The sequence below is a fragment of the Mustela erminea genome, chromosome 7, assembly GCF_009829155.1.
Source record: "Mustela erminea isolate mMusErm1 chromosome 7, mMusErm1.Pri, whole genome shotgun sequence".
NCBI classification, from domain to species: domain Eukaryota; kingdom Metazoa; phylum Chordata; class Mammalia; order Carnivora; family Mustelidae; genus Mustela; species Mustela erminea.
The window spans coordinates 10,924,608-10,939,882 of NC_045620.1; the positions used below are offsets into that span (position 1 = coordinate 10,924,608).

At 53.2% G+C, this 15,275-nt stretch overlaps 1 protein-coding gene across 1 annotated transcript; it reads right to left on the reverse strand.

Annotated features, from left to right (window-relative positions):
* Positions 1-305: 305 nt before the first annotated feature.
* On the reverse strand, positions 306-2,410 carry CEBPB (CCAAT enhancer binding protein beta). Its single transcript, XM_032350367.1, has one exon. It carries the CDS (start codon positions 1,961-1,963, stop codon positions 923-925), a length of 1,041 nt encoding a protein of 346 aa, XP_032206258.1. The 5' UTR covers positions 1,964-2,410; the 3' UTR covers positions 306-922.
* Between the last annotated feature and the right edge of the window lie 12,865 nt (positions 2,411-15,275).

The following is a 15,275-nucleotide window of genomic DNA, read 5'->3' on the forward strand; positions in this document are numbered from 1 at the left end:
CACTCTGAGAGGCTGACCCAGCACTCCTCTGCCTCCCCCCACAAGCCTGGCACCCCCATCTCCAAGCACAGCCTGTGGAGGGAGTAGCAGAGGAGGGGAGGAAAAAGAAACAGCTGTAACACCCCCACCCAACCACCAAAAACGCCAAAATTAACAGGACCCCCCCAACTCACAAGAACCTCCCCCCCACACACACCAGGAAAGCAAATATAAAATCATAGAAACCAAAAATAAAGAAAAAAAAAATCAAAAGCCAACTACTGCCCCCAAAAGGCCTTTAACCATTCTTTAAAAAAAAAAAAAAAAAAAAAAAAAAAGTTTATTAAAGTGTTCTTAATGCTTGAAACGGAAAAGATTCCCAAATATACAGACGCCTCTTTTCTCATAGAAATAGATTATTTTTTATAATACAAAAAAAAAAAGACCAAAAAACAACAACAACAACAACAACAACACAACATCAACAACCCCGTAGGAACATCTTTGAGCGATTACTCAGGGCCCGGCTGACAGTTACACGTGGGTTGCGTCAGTCCCGTGTACACACGCGTTCAGCCATGTTTAAACCGATTGCATCAACTTCGAAACCGGCCCGCCCGCCGGCGCCTGGAGAGGAGGCAGGGGGAGAGGCAGAGAGTTTATCATTCATCTGTACACATAGACATTTCTTCTTTAAATAACACCACGGGCGGGCGCCCCATCTGCATGTGCGGTTGGTTTGGACAAAAATATAGATATATATATAATAAAATATTAAAATTACCGACGAGCTCCCCGCGCTGCCAAGTGCCCCAGTGCCAAAGTTTTGCCGGCGCCACCAGGGGCGGGGGCGGGAGCGCGGGCGCTTCCCGGAGTCTCCGCGGCCGCGGCGCGCCCGGCAGCGCGGAGGCCGGCCGGCAGGGGGACGCGCGCGGGGGCCGCGCTAGCAGTGGCCGGAGGAGGCGAGCAGGGGCTCGGGCAGCTGCTTGAACAAGTTCCGCAGGGTGCTGAGCTCGCGCGACAGCTGCTCCACCTTCTTCTGGAGCCGCTCGTTCTCGGCCGTGAGCTCCAGGACCTTGTGCTGCGTCTCCAGGTTGCGCATCTTGGCCTTGTCGCGGCTCTTGCGCACCGCGATGTTGTTGCGCTCGCGCCGGATCTTGTACTCGTCGCTGTGCTTGTCCACTGTCTTCTTGGCCTTGCTCTTGACCTGCGAGGGCGCGGGCGCCGCCCCCGCATAGCAGGCGGCCGGGGGCGCCTTGGCGTCGGCGGGGCTCGGCGTGCCAGGCGGGCTGGACGACGAGGACGTGGACAGGCTCCCGCTGCTGCCGCTCGGCACCGCCTGGTAGCCGAGGTAGGCGCGCAGCGCGTACGGGAAGCCAGCCGCCATGCCTGCGGCACCGCCGCCCGGCGCTCCGGCCTCCTCCTTCCGCTTGCAGTCCGCGGGCTCGAAGCCCGGCTCCGCCTTGAGCTCGGCGGGCTGCGGCGGCGGCGGCGGGGGCGGCGGGTGCAGGGGCGCGAAGCAGCCGGGGTGCAGTGCGCCCTTGGCGGCCCCCAAGCGCCCCAGGCTCACGTAGCCGTACTCGGATGCCTTCTTGCAGTTCTTGCCCCCGTAGTCGTCGGAGAAGAGGTCGGAGAGGAAGTCGTGGTGCTGCCCGGAGGAGGCGGGCGCGGGGGCGGGCGCGGGCGGAGCCGCCTCGAAGGTGTCCGTGGCTGTGGCCGGCGCCGGGGCCTGCGGCGCGCCCAGCGGCTCCAGGTACGGGCTGAAGTCGATGGCGCGCTCGTGGTCGCCGATGCTACCCAGCTCGCCGGCGGGGGGGCGCGGCCCGGGTCTGGCCGCGGGGGGCGCCGCGGGGGCCGCCTTGCCGGCGTACGCAGCAGCCAAGCAGTCCGCCTCGTAGTAGAAGTTGGCCACTTCCATGGATTTAAAGGCAGGCGGCGGCGGCAGGGGCAGACATGCTGGGTCCCAGGCCACCAGGCGTTGCATGAACGCGGGTGCCCGGGGAGGGGGCCTGGGGCTGCCCGCTCCGGCCGGCCCGCAGGTGGCGCGGCCTCCTGGCTCCGAACTGTCGCCGCTGTGTCGCTGCTTGCTGCTGCTGCCGCCGGGGTGGCCGCTACTAGTGCGGGGGCTGACGGCTGGACCCTCGCGTGGGTCCTCTTCCCGGTCCCGTGCGCGGCTCTGACTCGCTAAAGTTTCTCCTGAGCCCGGTTATTTATAAAGGCGGCCCATGGCAACGGCTGCGTCACGCTGGCAGCCTCCCCGGCCCCTCCCGCCGCCGCCGGGACGCGGTGTGGCAGCCCGAGACCCCCGGGAGGGCGTCGGCTGGGCACGGCGGTCAGACCCGAGAGCAGGAGTGCGCCTTCGGGGGTCGGTGGGCCCCGGGGGGCGGCCTTACGCCCCCTGCCCACCCCCACCCAGCCGCCGCGGGATTGGGAGCGAAAGGGGGAGGCGCGACCCCGCCCCCGGACCGCCCCCTCTGGGCTGGAGGCTGTACTGGAAGGGGGGGGAATCCGTGGAGGGGGCAACGCGATCGCCTTCCCCCACCCAAAACACGGCCGCTGCCCGCCCCCTGCTGGAGGAGGCCGTGGCTTCAGGATCCGCGGCGCCCAGTCCGGACGCCCCACGGAGGAGACGCTAGCGCGCCGGATCGCGGAGACCCCAGCGCCCCCGCCCCCCAGCTCTGGCTCCTGAAGAGGTGACCCCGGGCGTGGCCCCGCCCCTAAACTTGCCCCCATCCCCAGCTCTCGGAAGGAGGGGATTCCACGCCGGTGGAGACTCCCCTCCTAAAGCCACATCCAATACAAGGACCCTGGTCGGGGGGCATGATGGGCTGTTCACGGGAGCACTCCACCCGGGTCTCTGCTGCCGCGACTGCGCCCCTCCCCTAGCCCCGCCCATCGGACCCGCCCTCTCCCTTAGACCACACCTGGGTCTTCTCTGGCCCCACCCGACCCAGACCCGGGTCCAGGAGGTGGAAGGGGGCGGGGGTGCTAGAATCTGCCACACGATGTGACCTTGGGCGAGTCGCTTCGCTTCTCCAAGCTCCGTCCATGAAGGTGCCGTTACGGTTATTAACTGTGTTACTGTCTACGCCACAGGTTCCCAAACATAAGGCTTCATTTTTAAGTCCACTCTGGGAGGCACATCAGAAAGAAGCCACCGCCCCCCACACACACAGGGTAAGAAGCAGCCCTGGTGGAGGGCTACTAAGACACTCAGGGTCACAGGGCCTCGTTGCCCGCCCCCCCTAGTCTCCAGAGCTCTTGTCAGGGCACCCTAAGGACCTATTTGCCAACCTGAGAAAAATTTACTCCTGAGGCTGGGGTGGGGGTGTCAAGCCAGACCCCACGGAGAGCCATGCAGGAGAGAGAAGGGATTTTCCCCGTTGTTACCAAGTCCCCACTTTGTACTGAGGGTGGGCCTGGCCCCAGGGTCCACTTTTCCACCCTGGCGGGAGGATGCTTCTGCTACTCCTGCTACACAGAAGGGAAGACAGACCGGGGCCCATCCTGGATTGGAACAGTGGGCTGCAGGGGCTCAGGGGGCCCTTTGGCCTCTCCAGCCCCATTCCTAGGCCATTTGGGCAGCTCCCTGGGCCCACCCCTCTGCCACTCCCAGCCCAGGCCGCCTAGGCAGGAGCTCCCAGCCTGCCTGGGGATAACCCCCGGCCCACTGACCCCAGCCCTGGCCCTGGCGGGCGGGCAGGCATTGCTCAACCTTCAGTGTTATCTGCTGAGCTGGGGTGACCTCCGCCCCAGAGAGCTGGAGAAATGACATCTCCAAGCGCCCTTGGGGGGTGGGGGGAGCAGGGAAGAACAGGATGAAACACTGACCGTGCCCGCTGGCTTTCGGGGCCTTCCCAGCAGCCTCTGGGACAGGGAGGGATCTGAGGCCCCAGGGCTACTCAGCCAGGCCTTTCAAGCGGCAAAGTGGGACGCTCAGAGCTCAGCAAAGTGGGACGCTCACACCACCTCCAAGAGGCCCTCCTGGCCCCACCTGCAAGTGAATTTCCTTCCCAACCTGTCACCAGCTACCATTATCCTACTTGTCCAGTCTACCTCAGTCTCCGCCCCCGCCAAAACCTGCCCATTCCATGAGGGCTGGCCTGTGAATACTGGACCTCCTTGCCTGGGCATGACCAAAATTTACCAGTGGTGATTGCATCTGCTGTTCCCTCTGGACCAAGAACACTGTTCCCCTAGCTCTGCCCAAGATAACTCCTCAGGGTTCAGCCCAAAGGTTACCTCCAAGAAGCCCTTCCCACCGAAAGTCAGACCCTCAGTGGCTTCTTTCACTTTCCTGTATTCTCTTTACAATCAAAATTGTCTCCCTTATGCATGTGGCTTTCTGTCCCCACTGTCCCCTCCCCATGCCATCCCCATTAGGGCAGGGATTTTTGTTTAGTTCATTGATGTGCCCCATGCCTAGAACAGTGCCTGACACAGGAAAAATACTCAATGTATGAGGAAGCGGAGAAAGCCCATGTGCTGGGCTGTGTAACCTCGGGCAAGATGGTTTCCCTCTCTGGGCCTCAGCAGCACCCCACCCAACACACACACACCCCTATCAGGGTTCTGGAGAGACTGCAGTGAGATCAGGGGTTCTGAAGCTCATTAGAGGATTTGCTGTGTGTCCTCAAGCATCTTCCACCCTCTCTGATCCACATTTTAAGCTCTCCGCTTGTATTAACTCATTTAACCCTCTTGAAAACTTACAGGAAGCAGATCCTGTTACCTCCACTTTACAAATGAGGAAACTGAGGCTGACATCACATTTAAGGGGGGGAAAGGACTAAAACCTTTCCAGGATCACCTTCCCCCTTTGGATTTATAATAAATCATAATGGGTCTGGGGATGTCAACCCCATTTTCTGAGTGAAAGAAGTGAGACCCAGAGGAGGCCACCCCAGGGTCACACAGTGAGTGGAAGGGCAACCCAATCCTGGTGACTGGCCCCCAAGAACCAGACTCACCCCACCAGGGTCTTGTTTGGCTGGCCTCCAGGATGGACTTCACCCACCAGACACTGAGCCTTTTGGCTGCCCGCCCTTCCCTGCTCCAGATTTCCTACTCTGGCCTGACGGAGAAGTCCATGGCCGCCGCAGTGCCACCCCCGGTGCAGGCACAGAAGCTGTGTGTTCAGGTGACGTAAGGCCTTGTGTTTATAAACCTCATTGCTCAACAGGCCCTGCCCGCTGCCGCACCGTGAACACTCAGCCTCCCCTCCAAGGAGGGTCTGATGGGCACGGAACCCCTAGGGCCCAGGGGCCACCAGCACGCCCCGTGTTCCTGTGCCAGGGACAGGCCAGAAGCCAGATTCCACCTGACACCACCCACAATGCCCTCTCCCAGCTACCACCCCACCTACGTGTCTGTAGGAGCCTGGGGTGGGAGCAGGTCTCCAGTGGGGAGCCAGGAGTCAAATCCAACCTAGAAACATGTTCAGCGTGACTCTCTGGCATTTTGCTTTATTGTGTGGTTTTTTTTTTTTTTTCTAATGAATTTATTGCTAACATTTAAAAATCAGGAGACTTCACATCAAAATTCCAATTTTCAGCTTCTCTTTTAAAACCAGAACCCGTGGGCTGGGCCTATGTGGCTGCAAGTGTGGGCAGGAGCCAGGCGGGGGCTGTGGAGGAACAGGATCTTTCCTACCCGGATACACCCTCCTCTGCCCCCAAACTGCTTTCAAAATCCCTTCTCCCAGCCTCTGCAGCTTCTCCTCGGCCCCATTTTCAGGAGGAGAAAACCAAGGCAACTTGCCCAAAGGGAGTCCCAGTGTCACTCCCTTGATGGAGAACGGTTAAAGGTGTTCGCAGGGGGTAGAAATCAGCCCGCGGGTAGAAACATAAGTCTGAAAAAGGAACCATCAGAGATGGTCTCTAGTGGATCTGGAATGGGGGGCTTGCAGGAGGTGGACTTTGGTTCCTGTTCTGTACCCTCCTGGCTGGGGACACTCCAGTGTGTCCTCTTGACCTCAGTCCCTGGTCTGTAGAGTGGGGTGATACTATCCCCCTGTCTTGGGCCTTCTGAGCCAGCAGTTGCCCCTCCCACTGGGCCACCATGACACATGGGAGTGCATCTCCTCAGCCCCTCAGAGGGCCTGACCCCAGTCGGTCCTGGAAGCCTCACAAAGTAGGCTGATGGGAAACAGGTCCAGAAAGGGTTCAGACCTTCCCCAAGATCACAGGGAACCAGTAAAAGAGCCAGACCCCTGATTCCAAGACTTTCCCCACGACACCTCCTCTTTAAAGTCCACTTTCCCCATTTACCAATTGGGGCTGAAATTAGATCCCTGAGGGCTGTCAAACCAAATATCCCGGGACCCAGAGTTTTGGAGTCCGGGGAGACGCTCAAGGCCAGCTGGTGAAACTTGTCTGTGCGTATGCTGCCACCACGTGGCGATATCTGGGAATGCAGGAGTGATTTAAGTCAATCTTGTTGCTTCGGGATACAGAAGTCGGCACTGTGGCTAGGACAGATAGCCACAGGACAGGAGCAGGCTCCTGCAAGAAATTAAAATGTCCAACGGACCAATGTCTACAGACAAAAAGTGCTCATTTTCACTTAGTCATTCATCATATATTTTTTGGCACCTCTAGTGGCTTGTGCCCTAGAACGAGACAGAGCGATTCCTATTTTCATGGTGTTGACATTCCCCTTGGAGAAGACAAACAAGAAACAAGGTCAATGAGTAACATATACATTATGTTAGATCCTGGTAAACACCCTGGAGAAAAATACAGCAAAGGAAGGGAATGGGGGGGGTGGATTTTAATTTTACATTAGGGAACACAGATAGCTGTGGGGAGGGTAGGCCCCACAGGGGGAACAGCACGTGCAAAGGCCCTAATGTAAGAGCATGCCTGGCCCATGCAGTTGCTGTAGGTGAAGAAGATGGACAGTAGGAAGAAATTATTTCAGAAATAGTGGGGGCCAGGGGTGCCTGGGTGGCTCAGTCCGTTAAGCGTCTGACTTCAGCTCAGGTCATCTTGGATCCTGGGGTGAAGTCCAGCATCGGGCTCCCCGCTCAGCAGGGAGTCTGCTTGTCCCTCTCTCTCTGCCCCTCCCCCTGCTTGTAGCCTCTCTCTCTCTCTCAAATAAATAATTTTTTTTAAAGGAAGAAAGAAATAGTGAGGGCCATATCACACAGGGTTTTGTGGGGCACTAAACAGACTTCGGCTTTTACTCCAGGCTAGCTGGGAGCCATGGAGAGTTCTGAACAGAAGAGGAACAGGATCTGACGTGGGTTCTAATAGAATCCCTCTGGCTGCAAGTGGGAAGTAGGGGGTGCTCACTACTAGCAGTCAAGGCCGAAGCGGGGAGCCCAAGGAGGAGGTAACCCCAGTCCATGCAAACAGCTGATGGGACACTCCCCCAGCAGGGTGGCTGTGGAGGTGGTGAGAGAAGGGGTCAGGTTCTGAATCTTTTTCTGAAAGGAGAACCTTCAGGATTTGCTGATAGATCCAATTCTGAGACAGCCACACTCCCCATGGACAGCTCCATGGCCATTTAAAAGGATACAGTATTTGACTACCTGAAGCACAGACCACCCCCCACAAGAAAGAAGTAGATAAATCAGACGATGTCAAAATTAAAAACTTCTGTGCAGCAGAGGGAAAAATCAACAGAGTCGTAAGTCATCCCTGAAGAATGGGAGAAAATACTTGCAAATCATGTATCTGATAGGTTAATATCCAGAACATGTAAGAAACTTTCTACAACTCAGCAACAGAGGAACAACCCAATTAAAAATGGGGGGAGGACTTGAAATCGACATTTCCATTTCTCCAGTGGAGATAGGTGAATGGCTAATAAGCACATGAAAAGATGCTCAACGTCACGAATCATTAGGGAGACACAAATCCAAGCCACCACGAAAGACCACCCCATACCCACTGGGATGGCTACTCTCCAGAAAAATAGGAAATAACAAGTGTTGGTGAAGATACGGTGAAAATGTCGGTGTGAAAGCAAACTGGTGTAGCCACTGTTGGAAACAGTATGGTGGTTCCTCAAAAAAATTAAAAATAGAACTACCATAGGATCAGGTACTTCCAATTCTAGCTGTATGTCCCAAAAGAACCAGAAGCAGGGTTTTGAGAACACGCACGCACACCCATGCTCATCACAGCGTTATTCGCAACAGCCAAAAAGGTCGAAGCACCCAAGCATCCATTGACGTATAAATGGATAAGCAAAATATGGCCTCTACATACGACAATCATTCAGCCTTTAAAGGGAAGGAAATTCAGAGATACTACAACATGGATGAACCTTGAGGACGCGACGCTAAGTGCAATACACCAGGCACAAAAGGACAAATACCGTATGAGTCCACTTAGATGAGTTCCTGAGAGCCGTCACACTCATAAAGACAGAAAGTAGCATGGTGGATGCTAGGGGCCAGGGGTCAGAGGGGTCGGGGGTTGTTTAATGGGGAAAGAGTTTCCACTTGGGATGATGAGAAGCTTCTGGAGACGGATGTTGGTGAAGGCTGCACTACGTTGAGAATGTACTTAATGGCACTGAACTGTGCATTTAAAAATAATTAAATTTATTTTTAAAATAAATGTGCCTTTAAAATAATTAAAATTATTATTTTAAAAATAATTAAAATAATGAACAATTTCATGTTATCTGAATTTTACCACAATTTAAAAAATAAATCAATAAAAAGGACAAGGCAGATCTTCAGATGTCAACATGGGAACGAACCCAAGGGCCCAGTGAAGTAAAAGAAGGATGTGGCGAAGCAGGATCCTGGTCGAGTTATGTTTGTCTTGAAAATATTGGCCATTAGTTAAAGAAAAAATGTTTTTCATTATACGTAGTGTTGATGGTGCAGGAAAACAAACACTCTTACAAACGTCTAGTGGCCGTGTTAAATGGTGGAACCTCTAGTTGTAATTTGGCCCAGAAACGTCGCTGAGCCCAGAAAGGCTGGGCATTTATACTACAAAGATACTCACAGCTGCACCGACAAAAATGGACATGGTCATAGCAGGAGCTTGTGGACAGCATCGGGAGCGCATCACTGGGGTGGGGGGGGGGCACTATGCTGCTTCTGGGGCTGAGTGATGAGGGAGAGGACCAAGGGAGAAGATCTAGACCCGCACTGTCCCATAGAACTTTCTGGGATGATGGCAATGTCCTACATCTGTGCTGTGTCATATGGGAGCTATAAGCCACCTGTGGCCCGTGAGCCCTTGAGGCTAGTATGTGATGGAGGAAATGAATTTCTTTATTTTATTCCATTTTAATTACATTTAAATAGCCTCCTGTGTTTAATGGGTACTGTGCTGAACAACACACATCTAGAATCAAGATCTAGGAAGAGACCATTAAGAGGAGAAGGCCGGGGCGCCTGGGTGGCTCAGTGGGTTAAAGCCTCTGCCTTCAGCTCAGGTCATGATCTCAGGGTCCTGGGATCGAGCCCCGCATCGGGCTCTCTGCTCAGCAGGGAGCCTGCTTCTTCCCTCTCTCTCTACCTGCCTTTCTGCCTACTTGTGATCTCTGTCTGTCAAATAAATAAAATATTAAAAAAAAAAAAAAAAAGAGGAGAAGGCCAAGGGTGGGCCGGGAGGTGTGGTGTGCAAACCCCACAGAATTGAGAGGAGATGCAGGAATTCATTCCTGCGTGTGTTTGTGGAGGTTTCTCCCAATGGAAGGGCCACCAGAAACTGGCGACCAGGGGCAGCCTAGGGTATGGGGTGCTCTGAATACTGTTGTGTGATAACACACTCTGGAACTTAGTGACTTAACACAATCACCATTTAGTTTGCTCCCCATCCTGTGGGTCAGAAATCTGGGCAACTTCTCTCTGCTCCAGGGCCGGCTGCTGCTGGAATGTTCAAGGTGACTCCCTGACCCCTGAGTGTGACATCTCAGCTAGGATGACCCGGATGGCTGATGGCCAGCTGGGGCATGTATCTGCCAGCTTAGTCCTCAGTCCCTCTGTTCTGCATCATGCAGTCTCTCCCTCCCACCGTGGTCCTCCCAGCACAGTAGCCACACATCTTATACAGTCGCTGGCTTCCCCCAGAGCAAAAATGAAAGATGCCAGGCCTTCTTTAGGCTTAAGTCCCAAACCGGCCTCACCATTCGTCCTATTGGTGGGAGCCGCTAAAGTCAGTCTTCTGCAGGAAAACGGCTGGGGGCTGACGTGGGAGGTGGGAGGAAGCCCTACATTTTTTTTCTAACTTTAACCCACTGAGCCAGCCAGGTGCCCCTTTTCTTTCTAACTTTAAAATGTTCGCAACGGATATGAGTTACCGTATTATTTGTCTCGAGTTTAGAAAGCCATACATTGCATGGTCCTGCCTCCACAACTTGGCCTGTGCTGTTCCCTCTGCCTCAACACCCTTCCCTTCCACCTGCAGCTGAGACGATGCCTGGAGAAACCTTCCCCGAATACCCCAGTCAAATGACTCCCTGTTGGCTCTGCACTCCCCACCTCTATGCCGCTAGGATCTCATTCTGCCCCTACTGGAGTCAGTTTTGGGTAATCTGCCTCTCCCGGAAGCCCCTTCAGGTCAACCCAATCTAGGTCATGTCTGTACACACATACACACACACTGAGTAGGTGCTCGGTGAATTCCGGCCCCAAACACTTGCCTGACCCCACCATCTCCCCACCCCACTGGACCTTTGCTCGCTTCTGTGGGTGCACTGTCCAGAATCACCACCAGGTGGCAGTCGAGCCCAGCCTCCAACCTCCCCGGCGCCTTTCTGAACCAAGAAAGACCCCGCAGGTTGGAAAGCTGAGAGGTCACCGAAGGCCAGGGCAGGGGGTCCCAAGCCTAGCTTTGAGGATAAATTACCCATCCCAATTGTCCGTGCACCGTCTCAACTTCAAAACTTGCCTCCCCCTCAAGCAAGCGGGCTTTAAGACGTACCAGCAAACAAGGAGGACCCACCTACAAAATCTTGAACCAAGAGAAAGATACCAGACACAAAAGAATGCACCCCGCGAGCTTCCTTTGGTATGAAAATATTTTTTCCAGGGGAGAGAGATCTATTCAAGTTCCTTGGCCATTTCTGAGTCAGGTTCTTTATGCTTGTGCTTTTGAACTTCACGTAATTTAAAAAGTCCTTTCTCAGGGCGCCTGGGCGGCTCAGTGGGTTAAAGGCTCTGCCTTTGGCTCGGGTCATGATCTTGGGGTCCTGGGATCGAGCTCTGAGACGGGCTCTTTTCTTGGCAGGGAGCCTGCTTCCCCCTCTCTCTCTGCCTGCCGCTCTGCTACTTGTGATCTCTGTCTGTCAAATAGATAAATAAAATCTTAAAAAAAAAAAAAAAAAGTCCTTTCTCACCTCTGGCATTAAGTCACTTTCTATTCTTCTATTAATGTGAGAGGGCTTTTTTGGAGTAAAGTATATATAATATTTATCATTTTAACAATTTGTTAGAGTATGATGCAGTGGCGTTAATTACATTCGCAGTATTTTGTATATAATCACCACTATCAATACCCAAAACCTTTCCATCATCCCCAACACACACTCTGTCCCTACTAAACAATACCTCTCCATACACCCTTTCTTCAGTTTCTAGCAGTCACTGTTCTACTTTCTGTCTCTATGAATCTGCCTATTATCGTTCTTCTGTGTCTGGCTTATTTCCCTTAGCATAACACTTGCAGGATCTCTCCATGTCGTAGCATGTGTCAAAACCTCTTTCCTTTTTTTAAAGATTTTATTTAGAGAGAGTGTGTGTGTGTGTGTGTGTATGTGCATGCAGGGGGAGAGGGAGAGAGAAAACTTCAACCCAACTCCACGCTAAGCACAGAGCCTGACACGACCCATGAGATCACGACCTGAGCCGAAACCATGAGTCAGATGCCTAACCGACTGAGTCACTCAGACGCCCCTAGATTAATTACTGGAGAAACATCAAGTAGCTATGATGTGGGAGATGGAGAATCTCATCCAGGCACTGAGATACACCGAGCCCTGAGTCCTGCCCTCATGGGGCTTACAGTCTAGTGTCAGGGCAGGTCGGGGGAGACAAACACGCGTATGGGATCATTTCAGGTACTGATAATACGATAAAGGAAAATAAAGTGGGAGCTCGATCTGTGTCAGTGGCAGCATTCTTAGAGGGCATGTCTGAGGAGGTCCGAGAAGAGGCCAGAAGGAGCCGCATCTGGTCTATATAGACTGCATGTAAAATACCAGCGGAAGATCCTGACACATAGTAAATGCTCAACTAACAGGGGCTCACAGCTCTATCCTACCGATGTGTTTCCAGGCTTGCTGAGAGGCACATGTCCTGGGCATTTCACATTTCCTCCTCCCTTGCTCCCTCCAGCTAAGAGGCAGCAGTGACTTCTGCTGAGAAACTCCGAGCTTTTTCACACCCTCTTTTTTGACTTATGGGCTCCTCTACCACCCCCGTCACCAATTCCTTACAGGAAAATCTCTCTGCTTAAATGCACAGTGGTTTCCTTTCCTGAGGCAAGGAAAGGATCTGAGAGCAAACTGGCAGTTGAACAGCGTAGCAGGCTTTCACAGCCCCTTCCCCCTTCTTCCCTGGTGGCCTACAGGCAGGAGAGGCCGCTGGGGGCTGGGGACCAGGCCTGGTTTTGTCCTAGCTCTGCCAGGTGTCAGCTCTGCAAACTTCATCAAGCCAGGTTCCCTCCCTGAAGCCTGCTTTCTCACCTGTCCTGTGGGGAAAAGGGCTGTACTCATTGGGACAGGGTGTTCCGAGAATTTGATGGGGTGTGGCATGGACAGCCACAACCACAAGAAAGAATATTAAAGAGGAGACTTCCCCTACCACCTGAAAAAGGCACGTGCCAGTATAAAACAGTGGGGTCCTGGTGCACAGAGACACGGGCCAACGAGGGAACGCAGTGGGGTGGGAGCCGACCACAGCTGTCTGAGAACCTCAGGGTCTGGATCACAGCCTGCTCAGAAAAGGAAAGATACTTCAGGAGATGGTGTTGGGAAACTGCCCCCCTCAAAAAAAAAAAAAAAAAAAAAAAACTGTGAACAAAGGCAGACTCTTCACATGGATTAATGTCTTAACACAGAGGGGGAACACCATAAAATGAGTCAAGTTACAGACACGTGGTGGAATATTGCTCAGCCATAAAAAGGAATGAGATTTAGGGGTACCTGGGTGGCTCAGTCATTTGAGACCTACACACTGTGGGGTGTCTGCTTGAAATTCTCTCCCTCTGCTCCTCCCCCAACACGCTCACGTGTGCTCTCTGTCTCAAATAAATAAATCTCTAAATAAAACTAATCTAATGAATGAATTCTCTCATCACATCCTCACTAGACATCCATATGGGCAGATGAGTTCATATGTTATAGAAGAAGAAACGGAGGCTCAGAGAAAGTCCCAATGCGTCCTCCCTTACCTAGCTAGTAAGTACGGAAGCTGGAATTCAAACCCGGGCCACCTCCTCACCTTGGTGCCTTCCTTCCAAATCTCCTTGCTCTTCGGCTTCCCACACTGCCCTCACAGCCCGCCTGTACCGCTCCTGGAAATTTCCAGTGCCTTGCCAAGCTGAGCTACAGTTTCACTTTATGTCAGGAGGGGTCGCCAGAGAGTTCCTAATGGTCACAGTCCAGGGTCAGCACCCCAGAGCATGAAGGTGCCATCGTTTATCTAGTGACCTTTAAGGATATCTCCAAGTCTGTCTTCCACAAACCAAGGTGCAGCTCTATCCTAGCACCTGTGATCACCAGCTCCAAGGTGAGAATCCCTCTGGGAATGGATTCTTAGAAATGGCGTCGGAAGAGGAGTGAACATCTTTGAATTGCTCAAATCCCGGGAACTTGCTAAGCCTGATTTACAGCTGAGGAGGATGGGACCCCCAGAGGATGGGAGCCACAGACGTGGGTCACCCCGGATCGTTTGCAAGTACAAGGCCAGTTCTGAAACCGGCTCCTCTGGCCACAGACTTTTCCCACCGCACTCTGTCGGAGGCTCCCACCTCGGCACAAGGGCAGTCCGTGCACTTTTATATGTGTACGGACCTGTGTCTGACCATTCCTTCTGTCATTCAATCATCTGTCCATTCACCTAACAACTACATTGGTAAGATACCAGATCCATGCTGTTCGAGAATGGCTCCAATAACAAGTGTTTCCTAGATAAGAAAATAATTCATCTTCCTTTCTTACATTAATCTGAAGGATTAATGGTATCAGGCTTCATGGTATCAGGGACCCAGACTCTTCCTTTTTTTTTTTTTTTTTTAAATATTTTACTTATTTATTTGTTTGTTTCTTTAGAGAGCACGAGTTGGGGGAGAGGCAGAGGGAGAGGGAGGATCTCAAGCCACACTGAGCACAGAGCCCAACATGGGCTCCATTTCATAACCCAGACATCATGACTTGAGCCGAAATCAAGAGTCAGATGTTCAAGTGACTGAGCCCCCCACAGGCGCCCCAGGATCCAGACTCTTTCTATCTTAAAGCTCACCCATCTTCAACTGGCAGCTTCCATCTCATGGCCCAATGTGGCTGCTGTAACACTGCTATTACATCTACATTCCTGCCAGTGGGAAGTGGAGAAAAGGAAGCACAAACCAGCCTCTTTAAGGGCACGACCCAGAACATTTTGTGCCACTTCCGCTCTCATTCTAATTCTGCCAGAATTAGTCACATGTCCTACACTGCTGCAAGGGAGGCTCGAACAGCGGTCAGTAGCTAACATAGCTGGGCAGTTTGCCACGCTGCTAAAACTCGGGGTTTATAACCAATGAATATATCGTCCACCCCCTGCCACCCACACTTTTTCTGAGCACCAACCATGTGTGAGAGAAGTTGCCGCAGACTAGAAATAGCCCATACTTTGGAATTTGATTCATCTTGGGTTCAATTGCAATTCTGCCTTTCCCCACTGTGGGGCTCTGGGCCGTACTGTCCTCATTTATAACCTGGAGGTAAGAGGGTAAGTATGTTCATGCCATGTGAGCACATGTGGACTGAGCATTGAGCCTGGCATACATCTGGCACCAAAGGAACAGCACCTGCTTTCCAATGAGCTAGATCCTGAGCTGGGCTCCCGGGGGCCAGAGGTGACTCAGCAGAGGCCCTGCCCTCAATTCCAATGGGGAGACATTACCAGGCAGCCTCCGGTTTAAAAAAAAGCCGAATGACCGGTCAGCGTATAATCCCAATGCGTCAACTGTGCGTGAGTCAGAAGCAGTTATGCCCACAAGTCGTAAAGTAGCAGCTGGACCCAAGATAACTGGCATCCTTCCAACCCCCCCCCCCACCCCCGCCCTGGCCCTGTCTTAAAGAAGAGCAAACAGAGCTGAGGGACGAGCCGTGACCACAGC